The 17,137-nt window shown below is 44.2% G+C and overlaps 1 protein-coding gene and 1 pseudogene across 2 annotated transcripts; both read left to right on the forward strand.

Moving 5' to 3' along the window:
- Window positions 1-17,137, forward strand: part of LOC120961856 (polyubiquitin-like) — a 387,099-nt pseudogene that overhangs the window by 217,428 nt on the left and 152,534 nt on the right.
- LOC109783028 (glycine-rich domain-containing protein 2) lies at window positions 6,660-12,315 on the forward strand. Of its 2 annotated transcripts, none has more exons than XM_020341654.2 (9): window positions 6,660-6,840; window positions 7,414-7,605; window positions 8,228-8,345; window positions 8,536-8,787; window positions 9,094-9,549; window positions 9,789-10,333; window positions 10,725-10,920; window positions 11,069-11,224; window positions 11,334-12,315. In XM_020341654.2, the coding sequence occupies exons 2-9, from the start codon at window positions 7,448-7,450 to the stop codon at window positions 12,081-12,083; spliced, it is 2,631 nt and encodes an 876-aa protein (XP_020197243.1). In that variant the 5' UTR covers window positions 6,660-6,840; window positions 7,414-7,447; the 3' UTR covers window positions 12,084-12,315. The 2 variants fall into 2 exon arrangements, with proteins under 2 accessions (XP_020197243.1, XP_045086921.1); XM_045230986.2 differs by lacking the exon at window positions 6,660-6,840 and adding an exon at window positions 6,865-6,956.

The raw sequence follows: 17,137 nt of genomic DNA on the forward strand, positions 1-17,137 counted from the left end.
CGATCCCAGATTGGATCTCTGTTCATGCCCACCGACTACATGTCGGTTCAAAACTTCACTTTCGGATCCTTCGAGCTCACCGTCGATGATCGTGGTCTACTCTATGATGTCATCGAAAGCCTCAAATTATGTTTGCCTTCCCGCTTCTCCATCACCTTTGGCACCGGGGACACCACCGGCCATGACCAACCACGGCGTGGCTGGGCCTTCATCAACGCACCAGGCCACCCGATACCAAAGCGTGAACATGGTCTTCCAAGCAGTGGATACGCGTCGGCCTGGGAGCTCACACGACGTGCGATCTACACATAGTCACCCCAGCCCCAACAAGGCCCCTATGTGGTCTGATTATGCGGACATCTTTAGTCGCATCGACTATCCGGCCTATGTCCCACACCCAGGCAAGTTTGTCCTAGTTGTGGACCCGATCATCGTGGGTTGTTGAGTGATATTTTTACACTCATTTACCCTTTGTTTAAACCGAGATATTTCACTAAAACTAAGATATTCACTCTGATATTGCCACTAATGACTAATGAATGCAAAGGATTCCATAAATCCTCTCTTTGATGTGTTTCCATAGGAAATGGGCTAAAAATGGAAGAAATCAAATGTGAACATGGAAAGAAGTGAAGGAGGAGATAGAAGAAATTAGGAGGAGGCGCACTAGAAGCCACAGTGCAAAAAAGCAACGTTTCATGTGTCCGCAACCGCTCGCATGAACGAACGTATGGCGTGGAAACTGAGATTCCTCGTCCACCCGAACAACTTTTAGAAAGGGAACCATGCCAAAAATGTCAACAAAATGTCCGCGAGCAAAGCCAAAACAGAGTCACCTTCATCCCTCTCCATCAACCCTAGTCACCGCCATTTTCCATCTCCATCCACTCTTTTCCTCTAGACATATAGTCTCTTTGAAGATTGGTCATAAGAACAAGATTGTTCATAGTCTTCTCATATTCTTCACTCTCATCATAGTAGCCATGTTCACCAATGTCATCATCACCTAGGGCATCAAGTTTATTAGCAACATGTGTATGGCATTGTTCGAGAGAATGAATCCTAATACCTTCAATTATGAGCATGCTAATAGTTCCAACATATCCTTTAGCACGCATGAGATCTCTAAGTTCAAAGAAGCACTTATCAAAGTTAGGATCATCGGGCTTGACTTTCTGAAAAGCGATACCTTATGTAGAATCTCATCAAGGTTCTTAAGAGAGTAATCGGGATATTGTTTCTCTAAGTCATTCCACAAAGTACAAGCACATTCGAAGTTTTTCGTGCATTAGAGAACACCATTAGGAAGACCTTTAACAATAAGATTGATGGCTCTTAGATTACAAAGCATATCAGGTTCTTCATCGGGAGTTAAATGCAAGGGATCAATGGGTGGTTTGTAAGGACTATGAATATACTTGCTCATGTTGCAATCATCAAATATATCAAGCATTTCATCCTTCCAAACATGGTCAAACTCACCATTAAGTATAGGCACTCTACAACTACCACTCCTCCAAGTAGACGCATCCATCCTTCTCCAAGGTGATTAAACCAAAGCAATGGAGACCAATGCTCTGGTACCACTTGTTGGATCGAAAGGATATGTCTAGAGGGGGGGTGAGTAGACACTAACAAGGCAAAAGATGCAATTTTTAATTTCCTTGGTACTTAGGTAGATTTTAGCACAAGTTAAGTGGCAACCAATACAATCTACACATGCATATCTAGAGTATGGGCAACGGAAAGTAAATGACATGCAAGTGTGAGAAAGTAAAGGGGTAGAGTTTGGAGAAGATCAAATGCAATGAAGATACTATGATTTTTGGCATGGTTCTCATATGTGGTGCTATCGTACATCCACGTTGATGGAGAATGCAACCCATAGAGGGTAACGGCCACGCGACTCCACGAAGGGCTCCACCCACAAAGGGTCATGAAGAAGCAACCTTGTTTATGCCATCATGGCTTACGCCCACGAAGGACTAGCCTCACTCGGGTTAGATCTTCACAAAGTAGGCGATCTCCTTACCCTTACAAACTCCTTGGTTCAACTCCACAAGCTTGGAGGCTCCCAAGTGACACCTAACAAATCTAGGAGACACCACTCTCCAAAAGGTAATAGATGTTATTGTTGATGATGAACTCCTTGCTCTTGTGCTTCAAGAGATAGTCTCCTCAACACTCAAACACTCTCTCACATATTTGGGCAATGTGGTAGGAGAGGTATTGGAGTGGAAATAAACTTGGGGAGGCTAGAAATCAAGGATCAAAGGTTGGAGTGGAATCCCCTTGATTTCAATAGAAGTGTAGGTGGTTCTCTCTCAGAAATTGGATATGGGAAGTGGTAGCTTCGTCCTGGTTGCTCTCTGAGAGTTGGTTTAATGGGTGGGGGTATATATAGGTAGCATCGGAAATCTAACTATTACACACCTTTATGCACTACTCGGTTCGACTGAGTGAAAACACTCGGTGAGACTGACTAGTATGAAAGGTTTGAACTTGAGGCTTTTCGGTGAGACCATATGGAACATCTCGATGAGACCGATGGGTAATGACCTAATCACTTTCTACACTTCAGTGAGACCGATAGAAACCACTCGGAAATTACGAGATGAAATCAATTGGTTACACAAGGTTGGCAAGTGCTCTTCAGTGGTACCGAAGGGTCATATCGGTGAGACCGAGTTGCTAGGGTTTAGGCAGTGGCTATGTCAAAGTGTTTCTCGATGAGTCCGGGAAGATGTGTTTCGGTGGGACCGAGATAAACTTTAGGGTTTTGGACATAGATGAACGTGAGATTGTGGCTGAGGATTACAGAGAAATGTCTCTAAGCACTTGAGCAGTTAGACCATGATCAAAACCTCATCCCCTTTTAATAGCTTTGGCTTTCCTATGGACTCAATGTGATATTGGATCACTTAACTAAAAAATGTAGGGTCTTGAAGCTTTGACAACACATGTAGCTTGAGGGGTTCACATCTCCATCCATATACTTGCCTAAACTGAACTCTTCCTGAAATATATCAAGGGAAACATTAGTCCAACAATATGTATGTTGACATGAATTACCAAAACCACCCCGGGAGCAAATGTGTTTTCACCAATCACTGTAATTTGCTCCCGCATCACTTGTGCGGTCTTGGGTGTATTGTTTGTATAACAAATGATCTTTCCAAGCCTCTTATTAACCTTTGGCGTAATAGGAGATGGGTCCTGTTTGGTATCCTCCAACAGATCAAGATCTTCAATTTTCTCAAGATTGATGACACTTAATATTGGTCCAGTAAAAGAAGGGGGATGCCAGAACTCGGATTCCACCATCACTTGCGATGTCATCAAACATGATGCACAAGTTTTCTTCATTGTGAGTCCATGCTTCCTGAACTTGTAACAACATGGAATGTCCTGTAATACAACAAATAAATCATTTTTTAGTAACTTATGAGAAGAAAGATATGGTATGCACAACATAATGATGACAACTCACCATCTTTGCCTTCTTCCACCACTTAACATCTTGTTTCATAGTGTTGCGCTCAATGTCCCATCCTCCTCTTGTCTCCTCCAGCTTAAGTTTGTCGAATACACTATATTCACCTAGTTTGTCCCATTTGTTCTTCAATTGGTCATGCTTGTACTCCAACCATGTTCTTATTTTTAATTGCCTTCCCACCTTCTCATATGCATTGGGGTCAAGTGAGTATTTTGTCCTATTTTCATCTCTCACTTGCTCGACAAACAAATTAGTGATAAACCTAGTTTTTCAACAATCTATTTGGAAACAATGTCCAACAATTCTATATAAAAGCTCATGTCATTGTTTGTGTGCTAACAAAAATTTGTATGCTCTCATCTATAAAAGTTCATGTCACTTCGTGCCTAACAAAATTTGCATGTTATCATCTCTAATACAGTTCATATGACTTCGTGTACATAACACAAAGCAAATAGCATAACTTGTCTAGAGAAGACATAGTGCAAATTTGTACTGGTTGAATATCAACATGGAACAACCTGAACATGTCACAGTTTGAATTTAACATGGCACAATCTAAAAATGGCACAATCTGAATTTAACATGACACAATCTAAATCTCAACATGGGACAACCTAAAATCCGAGTCCACATCCTAACATCCAAAAATCTGAACATGGTACTATGATCTGACTTCCTATAAACATCAATAAATGGATATGGCTGGGGGTTGCAGATCTACATGAGCTCACCTTGAGCTTGTGGAGCGACGACGGCGAGGGAGAGGAGCAACGTCAGTGACCTTCGGGTGTCGTCCACTGGCAGGTTGGGGCGGAATATGGGGAGCTCGGGGGAGTCAAGGTGTGAGGGAAGGGACAACTCGAGGACGAGACCTTTTGCGGGGTGGTGGCGGGGTCACCAGATGAAGTTGACCGGCGACTAGATGGCGGCGGTGGGATGGCCTCCTCTGGTGGCTAGGGTTGGGTGAGCGGCTGAGAGGAGAATGGGGATCGGGGATGTTTCGAGCCTCTCTATCGGACATGTTGGTACTTCATGGTGGCAGGTGCTGGTAAATATCGCCAATTCTTGGTTTCCCATTTCCTCATATCGTGAAAACAACTGAGCCCCGTTTTTGTACATGGATCATCGTCAGATCTAGGAAGCCAACTTCCTGGAGCCTGGCTGTTTGGGACCGCTCCGCTCACGGACTCGGTGAAGCTGGGAGCTGGGAAGCTACCGAGCAGGTCCTTAGGTTCTTTGTGGTGGAACCGATTCATTCGGGTTCAAGTCCTAAATTTGTCACAGGTGCTCGCATATTTTCTAGATTTATTTCAAGTTCTCCAGCATTATTCATTCAGCGATATGACATTTGCTTCAACTATGAGGCATCGTCAATCTCAAGATTTACCGACTCAATATCTCGAAGGTGCTCACACGGGTATAAAGTGTACATGTGTGTTGGGCTGACTGTGTGTACGTGTATACGAGCATCTGTGTTTGTACTGTGTTTTTATAAGGGCCTCTTTGATTGACAAGATTCTAAAAACACGAGAATAGGAAAAACATAGGATTGAAATGTTATAGTTATCTCAACCCTACAGGATTTTGGATTGTTTGATTGCATCATAGGAAAAACTGAGTATTCTTTCAAAGAGGTTTAATTTAAGTAGATGATAGAAATCCTATGGGAAGTAATATAAAGAAACCATAGGAAAAAATTCTATGATTCAACCCTATGAATCAAGCAACCAACATATTAGACAACATGGCCTCATATGGCGCATAGGTGATGGTTTGAAGATTGAAACCATGCATGATAATTGGGTCCTTAGGAATGGAAGTTTGAAAATTTCCATCCAAATATTACTAGAGAGTGTGATTTTCTGGATACCATGGAGCTGAACTGGATGATACTAAATTGACACAAATCCTTCCTGAGAGCGAACCAAGCGAAATGAGGAAAATAGTAATTGGTGGCCCTGAGAAGGAAGACTTTAGAGCATGGAATTACACGAAGAATGACCGCTTTTTAGTGCGCTCAGCGTATCACTTGAAGACGTCATTGAAAGTAGCCAACACAGGTACGATTGCTGGTTCTTCGTCTACGGATGCACAGAGATGGTTGTCTCGCTCTTTGGGATGTAGGCGTACCGAGAAAACTTAAGATCCACATTAAGAGGGTTGGCTCGCTCTTTGGGAGCGGAACTGCACCAAGGACGAATTAAGCTTGGTATATTCTTTGTAGGGTGTGACAGGGGAGAAACGATCATTCATCATTTTTTGGAAATGTTCTCACTTGGCAAGGTTTTGAAAGGAACTTTGGCAGACGGCTAGACCGCCTCTTCTTGCACCACCACCGTGCGTCGAGACAAATGTAACGCTAAGGAGCTCATTCCTTGAGTGGACAGGGCAAGCTGGGACAGAGCAAAAGGTCATGTACTGCTGAGGTTTGTATGAGCTCTGGTTAGCACAAAAAATGCCAAGGATTCGACATAGAGAGCTTTCCCTGATTGCATAATGGACTGAACTAAAAGAGGTGCAAAAGGGAAACACCGCTGGACATGCGACGCAGAAGTGGACGTTGCCTGCCGAGGGGTGGCTCAAGGCCAATACTCATGACACCACGCCCAACACGTTGAACAAGGGCGGTTGAGGGGCCGTCCTAAGGGATCACCATGGCGCTTTCATCGCGGAGCATGAATCCCCCCCCCCCTCTATTGCCAATCTGGAGTTAGCGGATCTGCTCACATGTAGACGGGCAGCCCAGCTCGCCGTTGAGTTGGAAGTGCTTGAGACAGATTCTCAGGTGACGGCAAACAAAATCCTTGCGTCCGAGACAGACCTTTCGGCATATGGACATGTGGTTCATTAGATAAAGACCCCGCTGCAAACTTTCGAGGAGTTCAAGATTGGGTGGGTGCGACAATCTGCTAATGGTCACGCACATTTTTGCCAGCTAGAGAAGGTTGCATAAACAAGCTGTGTAAAATTTGATTCCCGGTCTCACTTGAATGCGTTAATTCAATGATAGCCTTGGAGTTTGCCATATAATTTACTAAAGTGCAACAAATTCCAAATTTTAAAAATATAGAAAAAAAATTCCTTTTTTTACCATTTTAACATAGAAAAAATCCTAATCTTCCAATACTCCTATGAAAATCCTTTGGATCAAAGCAGCCCAAAAACTCGTCAGCCGCCTCTCCTACCCGCTCGGCTCGCGCCGTATTGTAACCGAGCCGGTCCCCTTTCCCTTACCCACCCGCATCAACTACGTGTCCCCAATCCACTCGGCCCCCGTGATTCCAACCGGAAAAATCCAAGCGATCGATCCCCAGCTCCCGCGAACCTCCCTCGCCGCCAAGGTATGCGCACGCCGCCGATTCCCTCTTCCCCCAAGCTATCTATCTGTTCTTCTTGCGGGGTCGTCTGTGGTTGTCGTTTCAGTCAACGCTGCGAGATAGATGAGCTCGTAGAGACAGTATGTCGATTTCCGTCCGTGTAGATCGCTCTATTCATGTTCTATATACGATTCGTTTATGTGCTGGTAGATCCAATGCTTTTTTTTTTCTAGTTGTTGAGGACGAGTGGGTGTATGCGCTCTCGATCAGTTTTATTCCTGTAGATTTCAGTCGACTGATATTGCTGTCCCGTGATAGTTCGTCTAGAGCTTTTGATTGGGTTTGAACTGATTAATGTTGGACCTGCTGTTGTAGACGCTTGTTTATGTCTGCATCATCAGATTATTTGTCGTCCGACGCACGGTTTCTTGATTTAGTTATGCCAAACTCTGTTTCTACCTTTTTCACACACAAAAACTCTGTTTCTACCTTTCTGCTCATCTGGGTCATAGCTTGCAAAAACGTCTTACATTGTGGGACGGAGGGAGTAGTTTGCAAATGATCCTCCTCCTCACCCTCTGGTTTTCCGAACTGCAGGTGGGTGGGGTCGATCGGAGGAAGGGGGGAGAAGATGGACGCGGAGCAGGAGTCGCGGTGGGCGGCAGCACAGGGGATCGGCATTGGCGAGGACCTTGTCCCAGCCGCACTGCGGCACCTGGAGTTCCTCGCCGCGGTCGACCGCCGCCGGTGGCTCTACGAGGGCCCGTTGCTCCACAGGGCCATACACAGGTATTGCCATCGTATTGGCTTTTCAACAACACAACTTACACAAGAGACCTTTGAGTCTGAAAATCAGTATATTTTCTGAGGTGTTCCATTATTTTTCTGTCGGGGTGTTATTAATTTTTTTTGGAGCAAATGTCGGGGTGTTATTGATGAACAGCCTCTACTCTCTAGGATGTGTTGGGAATAAAATTTATCAGTAATCGTTGCCATACTTCGATATACTCTTGGTGAATTTCAGGATAACTCTTGTGCAATCACTATTTGGAACTGACAAAACACCTCCTTGAGGAAAATTAGGCAAAACCACTAGTTTAGTTTACCTTGATATAATTTGGTGGAAGAGTTGAACTGAGCAGGTTTGGCTTTTCAGTTTTAAGGAATGGCATTGCCAGTATTTTTTCTTAAACCATCATCTCATCTGTGCTTTCAGTTACAATTTGTTGATACAGTTCTGGGCTTCTGGCCTTATATGGAATTTTTGACATGAAAATCTGGCTGCTTATTTACGTTCAAAGTCCCTATCATGCTGAAATCACTGATACTATGTACAAAAATCACTGATACTAAAATAATTTATGTTCTGTGTCGTATAGAGTTTGAAATATTGACTTTGTTGCTGTGCTAGGTACAAAGCTTGCTGGCTTCCCCTTCTTGCCAAGCACACTGAGGCCATTGTTGCGGATGAGCCTTTGGTTGTCCCGCTTGATTGTGAATGGATATGGCACTGCCATCGGCTTAACCCGGTATGCATATTAACTCACAGATGCTTGTTTGTCGTTCAAAATTTGTGAGTCACACATTAGAGAACTAGCATTTGGCTAGTTGCACCTCTTGGCATAAAAGAAAATACTAGTGAACATGGTTGGAAATGTCTAAATCAAAATCATCTTGTTTTGTTCCTGGTTTTGCTGTGCTGACAACAATATCTTTCAGACTCAATACATAAAGGACTGCAAGAGATTATATGGCAGAATACTGGGCACTAACAATGTCAAGTCCTCCATTCAAGCAAAGTCCAAGGATCAGGCTGAGAAAGTTTGGACTGAGTTATATTCTGGGGAGCCTTTTGAGTTGGAGTACACAAGTCCTTCTGATGATTTTGTTTACGTGGGTGATGGAACTGCAGGAGGCATTTCCTATGATTTGATCTCAGCTGTTAGGAGACAGTCTTCTTTCGTCTACCAGGTAGTTACATTACTAACCTTTGCTCTGATCTACGTATAAGACAAGTCAATGTGGTAGATTACCCATGATTGAGCGACTGATATCTAAAACTTAGCTATTCTAAATTTCACAAGCAGACTGATACCTGATTTTATTTGCCCAGCAAATGTTGGTGATAGTTCAAAACTTGTGTCACTGTTGATCCTTACATCTGGAAGAAAGCAATAGAAAAGCAGTGCTACTACCTTTTTGTAAAAGGAAAAATATGCAAGAACAATAAATAAAAAATGTGTACAGAAAGTCAGTGAGCTCCTTTGTTTCTGGCAGGTTGGAACACCAAACATGCATGATCATCGTTTTCTTGAAGAAGCTCTAGCTCGATACAAAGGTTTTTTGTATTTGATCAAGCTGAATCAGGAGAAAGGAATGAACCTCTTTCGTGTGCCAACCTACGACGTGGATCTAATGTGGCACACCCACCAACTGAATTCTGTTACCTACTACAGTGACATGCTGAATCTTCTTGGGAGAGTTCTGGAGCATGATGACACAGATGATGACCGAGCTGAAGGAAAGAAGCTCGACACTGGATTTTCAGGGACCACTGAGCAGTTCGAGAATAACTTTGGTCTGAGATACTGGAAGATTGGCGCTATGTACCGTGGAAGCCTGCCATCTCCTGTGACATCCGTTCCTCAGATATTTAATAGTGAGGATGATAGTGTCTTTGGTGTCAATAAAGCAGAGAAGCATCTTACTATTCTTGAAACAACAGTTGTGGAGGTATGATGCTCTTTGTACATCTTATTGTTGTCCATGAATGAAGAAATAGTTACACAAGTACAATAATTTCGGTTTTAAAGATGTTTCTTATCTAATAAATAACCCAAAACATGGTACGTTGTACTATTAATATTATTATTATTGATTTGGAAGCACGCCTGATATTTGATATTGAGCACTTCTAATGCCAACAGACATTTACTGAATTTATGAACTCAAAATATTTTCATTCTTTGCAGTTATATTTACAGATTGTGGACATCAAGAATTTACCATCTGCAATTCCAGAGAAAAGTGTGTACGTGTGGTTCACCAAGACTCAACCAGATGTATTTATCAGTGATGGCGGCAGGTTAGATATTTCAACGAAAACAGGGAAGAGTATCGGAGCTGGTTTCCAATGTGAACCGACTGGTGAACTCATTCTTACAGCAATGGTTGATCAGGCCTATTTTGGGGCCTCGTCATCGAAGAAATCAGAACCATTGGGGAAGGTTTCGATCTCTCTTCAAGAGCTTACACAGCCTGATTCCAAGCTTTCCTTTGAGAGGTGGTTTGAACTGAAAAGTCGTGGTGCATATGCTGGTTCCCCTCCTGTCAGTCTTCGGGTTGCTGCATCTTGTACTGTCCCAAGGCAGGCTCCACAGGTTCTTAGCATGGTCAATGTGAAGCCTTTCTCTCTGAAGGCCTGTCTATTGCCACATTCCATCAAGGATCAAAATATGAGCTCCTGGACTCGCTTCGTGTATGACTGTGGTACTGAACTCATTCGTCTTCAGATAAGGTATTTTTTTTACTGTGGTATCAATCATACATATCAGTGAAGAACTGTACATTGAGTCTAGAAACGCATTTGTATGCTGATTTGTAAGTCCTGCATGATAGTAAGTCCTGCATGATACTTACTGGCAGTTTTCTCTAGAAACAAATTAAATGTTACTATATGATACATTGATTGCTAATAGCATATGGTGTAATTGCATCTTCATTTCAAACTACAAAATGATATTTTCTGCAGGAATTGATATTCAACTTACATAGAAGTATTTGTACATTACCTTCAAAACAGATCCAAATTTATTCCAGTGGACACTGGAAAGTTTTATTTGCCTATGTTTAAGAAATAAATATCAATTTCTTCTGGTCTAATGAGAATTTCCTCCTCTTTACTTCAGGGAGCACAAGGCCAAGAGTGGCATGGCTCTCATTCGAGAATTGGTTGGAGTAACAAAGTCATCAAAGCAACCATTTCAGCTTGCAGAATTCACGAAAAACAAATGGTCTTTTAACGACTCCAACTTATCCATCACTCATGATCTGAAACCAAGCAAGGATGGTTGCATACACGAGCTCAAATATGGCAACAAACTGGTAAGGACAACCGCAGTCTACAGTTCAATTCATACATGCAGTCTTTTCGCTCAAAAGATAGTGATTGCATCAAGTTATATATGTAAATAAAAAACGTTTATATGCATTAAACATACTCACAGTTCTGGTACTTCTTTGAACAAAGCAGATCAAACTATACAGGGGAAGGAGACTAGCATATGAACTCAAATGCTGCAGTCAGCATGCTGAAGATACTACAGCAGTTACTGCTGTGAAGTTCTCAGCTGAACACCCCTATGGCAAAGCAGTCGCACTACTTGACACTGAATCAGAATTTATCACGGTACAATGCTCAGTCTGATTTCATATCTTATATTATGGGACAGGGGGAGCAGTAAAAATAAATTTCCTTGCATCTCAGATATACTCATTGTGTTCTTACTTTAATTTAGGTGGATGAGGATTGGTTTCTGCTTCCCTGGGTTGCAATATCATTCTTGTTCCTGAATACCATTGGCAAAGATGGTGTGAAGCTCATCGAAGGTGCCATGGTACATAAGGGTGAAACCATTGAGCCTGATACTACAGTGGCTTCTGAAATGGTGAAAGGTGGAGCAGCAGGCGCCACTGCTGGTCTGGCGCAATGTGGCCCTTGTGGCACGGCTGGTGGCGGTGACATGGTCATGGCAAGTGACAAGGCTGGCCATGCTAGCTGTGCCGGCTCAGTCACTTCAAGCGGCAAGGTGGCTGATTCTAAGTGCGGTGGTTGTGGATCAGACTGTGGTGGTGGAAGCGGTGTCTCTGTGGTCACCATGAGCTACAAGAAAGGTCATGCGAGCTGTGGCGCCGTTGCAGGCGGCGAAAATGGCCATATTGAGTCTGCTGGGTGTGGATCGGGATGCGGCAGTTCCTGCGGTGGCAGCATGGTTATTGAAAGCTCCCAGGAGGGGAACACCAAGTCAGGTGGCTGCGGTTCAGGTTGTGGTGGTGGAGGCTGTGGCGGTATGGTCATGGAAAGCGCCAAGACTGGCTTCGTTAAGTCAGGCGGTTGCGGTTCAGGCTGTGGTGGTGGTTGTGGTCCGGGCTGTGGCGGTGGTTGCGGCAGCATGGTAATGGAAAGCTCCAAGACTGGATTCGCCAAGTCAGGCGGCTGCGGTTCTGGCTGTGGCGGTGGCTGCGGCAGCATGGTCATTTCACAGTAGTTATTGCCTTCCAGTTCCATGTCGTTTGACCTACTCATAGAGCTGGGGCCTGTGCTTGTAAATAATATCGAGGTTGGGTGTTGATTGGTTCAGCTGGTGGCGTGGGAAGGTCTGGGTTGTTCAGTCCGGTAACTGGGCAGTGCCTATAATAATTCTATAAAAGAAACAATTGACACATTTGTACATGGTTTCTCTGCGGTTGTTATTATGAAGTATTACAGATTTCATGACTTGTTGATCTGTTCATGTAAACATGGTGAATTGCCTTGCTCTGTTTGCAATTTCCAACTACGCCTATCTGTCGCAAGATTTAGATATGCCTTGTTTTTCTGTTCATATTTGCCTTGTTGACTTACCCTGTTTTCTTTGCAATTTGCAAGTATGCTGATGCAGATCTTTGTGAAGACACTCACCGGCATGACCATCATCCTTGAGGCCGAGTCATCTGGCACAAGGCAAATATACAGGACAAGGAGGGCATCCCGCCGGACCAGCCGAGGCTCACCTTTGCTGGAAAACAGCTCTAGGATGGGGGGATGCTTGCTGATTACAATAACCAGAAGTTGTCCATCCTCCACCTGGTGCTTAGGCTCGAGGGTGGCATGCAGATCTTGGTGAAGACACTCACCGGTAAGACCATCACCCTCAAGGTTGAGTCTTGCGACACGATTGACAATGTCAAAGCAAAGAGGACGGCATCCCCCCCAGACCAGCAGCGGTTTATCTTCGCCCGCCAGCAGCTTGAGGATGGGCGGCATTCGTGCTGATTATAACATCGAGGAGAAGTCCACCCCCACCTGGTTCTCTGTCTCGGTGGTGGTATGCTGATTTTTGTCAAGACCTTGACCGGCAAGACCATTATTATTCCCTGGAGGTCGAGTCCTCTGACATGATCGAGAATGTCAAGGCCAAAATCCAAGACAAAGAGGGCAACCCAGAAGACCGGCAGCGCCTGATATTCACCAGTAAGCAGCTCGAGGATGGTTGCACTCTTGCGGATTACAGCATTCAGAAGGATTCCATCTGGTGTTCCGCCTGCGTGGTGGCCAGTGAGTTATTTGGGCTCTGGAGGTTTGGTTCGTAAGTATGTCTGTTGCGTCTGGTGACCTCTTCCCCTGTCGTTTCTCTGCTTTGCCTGTGTGATGTGTGTTTTCACTCAGTACTCTGTAGTCCAGTGCCGTTTGTGAGAACGTCTGGCGCTGCCGTTTAGCAGCTTGGTCTCTGTTATGAATGACTTCTTATAACCTTGATCTTCTGCTTATCATAGTACTCCCTCGGTCCCAAAATAAGTGTCTTAATTTTAATACAATTTGGTACTAAAGTTATTACAAAGTTGAGACACATACACGAGTCTCCTGCTTGTTTCCCGATCCAGTCTGCTTTTAAACGTCTGCTACCGGCGTGATCACCGTCTGAATGAATAGTTTGTTTGCGTAGTTTACTCCACTAACTGGCGTCTAGCCGATCCCCAATCCAGCCTAATGGAGTATAATTTGGCTCCTCTTCCTAAAAATTTCCCTATTTTTACTCCAACTTTGCTCGGCCGAGTAAAACGGCACGGCTCTCCTCTGTTGCCTCTCCCTCCCCTCCCGCGCCGCATCTTTGTCCCCGCCGCTCCTCCTACCCCTCCTCCCTCCCCGCCGGCACCGGCCGGCCGCCTAGGAAGCCTTGTAGGCCTCCGCCGTTGTCCTCCACCACCTCCTCGTCCCGGCGGCGGCCGAAAATCGAAGGGATTTGTGGCCGTCGCCGGATTTGGCGTTTCCGGCCACCGGCGGCTGCGCCTAGCCATGGATTGGTCGGGAAGCGGCCCACACAGCCCCGACAAACTCTCTGCGCCGCATGCAGATACCGGCTCTTCCTCTAGGCACTCTAATCGCTCCCGCCATCGGTTCTCCGGCAACTACACAGCCGACCGTCGCCCGGGCTCGGCGCTCGCGCAGCGGCTCAGCGGCTTGCAGTTGTCGGTCATACAATGTGACGACTGCACACGACAAATGGTGCGCCGACTTTGTACCACGTCGAAACATCTTGGATGGGTGTTGTTCAAATGCACAAATGCTTGTTTTAATTTGGCTTTTCACCGGATTCGGTTCAATTTCGGTAGCTCATTGATGCTCATCTATGTGTGTAGGATGATGGATGCTCGTTTTGGTATTGGGAAGAAGAATACATCGATCTATTGATAGCATAAAAATTAGTAGATGTCCGTGCACTCTTTGCTAGAATTGAGTCTAAACATGAGACTAGATGTGAGATTAGAGAAGAAATTAGAGGGGAAGCAACGTCTACTTTTTTAGAATCAAAGAAAAAGAATGAAGTATGCAAGATCGAGAATCCGCAGATCAACATTGAAGGCATCGAGAAGATACTAATCCAACTAGTGGGAGAAGTTATGGAAGTTGGATATCTTCTAGAATGTCTAATTGTGGTTCTTGTTTTCTTTGGTCTTGCTTTTTTAGCAAAGAATTGGTGAATTATTATGTAATCCAATATCGTTGAATGAAATAAAAAAGCAAAGAAATGTGTTTCGGTGGCCGAAATTGAAATGCAAATGATTTTTTTGAGTCCGCTAAGTTTAGGGAATCGGCTAGGTCTGGCCAAAACTTAATGAAGTATATATACATCACTAAGCCTTTTACCCCGTTAACTTTTAAGGGATCAGTTAGAGTAGACCTAAGCATATGTTTGTCCTTGCTGAGAGACACGGGAATGGTTGCGCTTGCAACCGCATGGCATCAGTGTACATTTGTAACGAATACGGGAAAAATATTCAAGACAAAAAAAAAGAGAACAGATAAACTAAAGAAGAGAGAAGTGCATATTTCAACCCGAACTCTTGCCCTAGTCTAATTTACAACCCCGAACTTCAATACCGTCTAAATTACAACCCCCAAGTCTTAAAACCGGTCAGGATTCAACTCTCCCCTCCCTGTTGACCGGTTTTGACCTGGGGTGACCAGTTTTGACTAGTCAACGGGTCCAATCAGCATGCCATGTCAGATTTTTTTTCAAAATTTCAAGAAGTAAATAAAAATCTGTAAGATCAGGAAAAAAATAAAAAAGCAAAATTCCGAAAAAACTTGTTCGTGGAAAAGGCTAGGGAAAATAAAAAATGATTTTTTTGTTTTTTCCTGGACATAATTTTTTCGGGAATTTGAGTTTTTGGGTTTTTTCTAGATTTTTTTTGGAAATTAGTTTTTTTATTTTCCCTGTTTTTCGGAAATTGGATTTCTTATTTCTTTTCCTGGATTTTCTTTGATTTTACAGATTGTTTCCTTGGAATTTTTGCAATTTTTGCTGATGTGGCATGCTGACTGGACCTGTTGACTGGTCAAAACCGGTCAACCAGGTCAAAACCGGTCAACATAGAGGGGAGGGTTGAATCCTAGCCGGTTTTGAGAGTTGGGGGTTGTAATTTAGACGATATTGGAGTTTGGAGTTGTAAATTAGACTAGGGCAAAAGTTCAGGGTTGAAATATGCACTTCTCTCACTGAAGAAAGATAACAAAAATCAATAGAAACTACACCTCTGTCTCATAATGTAAAATGTTTATTTGACACTATACTAGTGTCAAAAACGTCTTACACTATAGGGAGTAGTACATAAGTTACTGAAACTTAGGCACTGTAGAAAAAACCGTTCCTAGAACAAAAAATGTGTGCGCGTCCGCAATTCTTCAGTTGAACTTTTGAACAGTCATCAGTATCCATTGAGTGCCGAGACGCCATGAGCTCTTTAGTCCTGAAAGAGACGCCATGAACTCTCTAGTCCTGAAACAGCAAAAGCAGAGATGGGCGACTAATTAAGCCAAGCTACTTTCTTGCTGACATCAAGCAGCATTAATTGCTACTCCAAGAACCAATCATCGGCAGGAACTAGGTAATACAGTACAATGCAGAGTTGGGTTTGTTTAATGTCAGATCTGACGTTTGTTTAGCAGTTTGTCTTATTCACATCTAGATGTTTTTTAAAAATGTCACATATAAGCTCCCACAAATATATAATGCAGCAATAAGTAACAAAATAAATTAGGATAAAAAAATAGACCAGAAACAGAGTGAACATCAGCTTAGAGAGACCGAGAAACATTGTTTAAACCGGCTACATTTGACTGGAAGAACCATCTTTATAGTTTATACTTTTCGCATTGCAGAAGGCTACCTATCTGGAGTGTGCCCGTCAATCGCACTTAAAAGAGACCCCGCAATTTTTTTTTAAAAAAATCGCACTTAAAAGAGGAAACTGCCGCAAGGTGCACATACAAGACGCATCGATAGGCCACCCGGCGATGCCTTACGGAGCTCGGCATGTGCTTGGTGTCGGCGGCGGCCTTGATCGAATGTAGCGGTTCTTTCTAGACGCCGGGCGCGTCTCCGTGTTGGGCGGCTGGGTGGTCGTCACCTACTCGTTCGGCGACCCTGCGGCCGTGCGGCGGAGCGGACGCCACGCACGTCTTCGCGCTCCTGTTCCTCGGCGTCCTCCTGCTGACGCTCTCGCCGGCGGCGTGCCAGTTTCCTTCGGTTGCACTGCACGGATCGGCGCCGTCGTGGCAAAAGCCGTCCTGAGCGACCTCTTCGCGCCGGAGAACTAGCTGGCTACCTTCTGCCCGCATCGTTGTCACTCGTCAGTGGCGATCAACGATAGCATTTATCCTCCGTGCGTGAGAGCACCATGCATGCAGCGTTCTTCTCCAGTCTCCACTTTGTCCGCGTGCATCAGTCGTGTTCGCGTGAGATATGATGTCGTTGTTTGTGCTGTGAATGTGTAATCCCACCGTTTCTTGAGCTGTTTGGAAATTCTAATCCGGTTCCCGTACGCCGCTGATGGCATTTCCTTTGTAGACAAGATGCTATGTGATGACTGATGCACTTAGCTTTGTCTCTGTTCCACGATGTTTGCAGTGCTTAAGCAGGAATGGGCTGTAATCCTTCTCTGTTTTTTTTTTTTTGCGGGTGACCTTCTCTGTTTTTTTAGTGGTCCATTCTGGCAAACTGGAGTATCTCAGAACTTCTCAAAAGCCCGCCAAAGCCCTTATATAGAGATCTGGCAAGAA

Source organism: Aegilops tauschii, chromosome 7, assembly GCF_002575655.3.
Source record: "Aegilops tauschii subsp. strangulata cultivar AL8/78 chromosome 7, Aet v6.0, whole genome shotgun sequence".
In the NCBI taxonomy this organism is placed as follows: Eukaryota; Viridiplantae; Streptophyta; class Magnoliopsida; order Poales; family Poaceae; genus Aegilops; species Aegilops tauschii.

Bases quoted from the DNA above. Each gene is read 5' to 3' on its own strand.
- LOC109783028 (XM_020341654.2), top strand. From the start codon at position 7,448: ATGGACGCGGAGCAGGAGTCGCGGTGGGCGGCAGCACAGGGGATCGGC. The intron at 7,606-8,227 runs GTATTGCCATCG...TTGCTGTGCTAG, and splicing joins CTCCACAGGGCCATACACAG to GTACAAAGCTTGCTGGCTTC. The intron at 9,550-9,788 runs GTATGATGCTCT...CATTCTTTGCAG, and splicing joins TTGAAACAACAGTTGTGGAG to TTATATTTACAGATTGTGGA.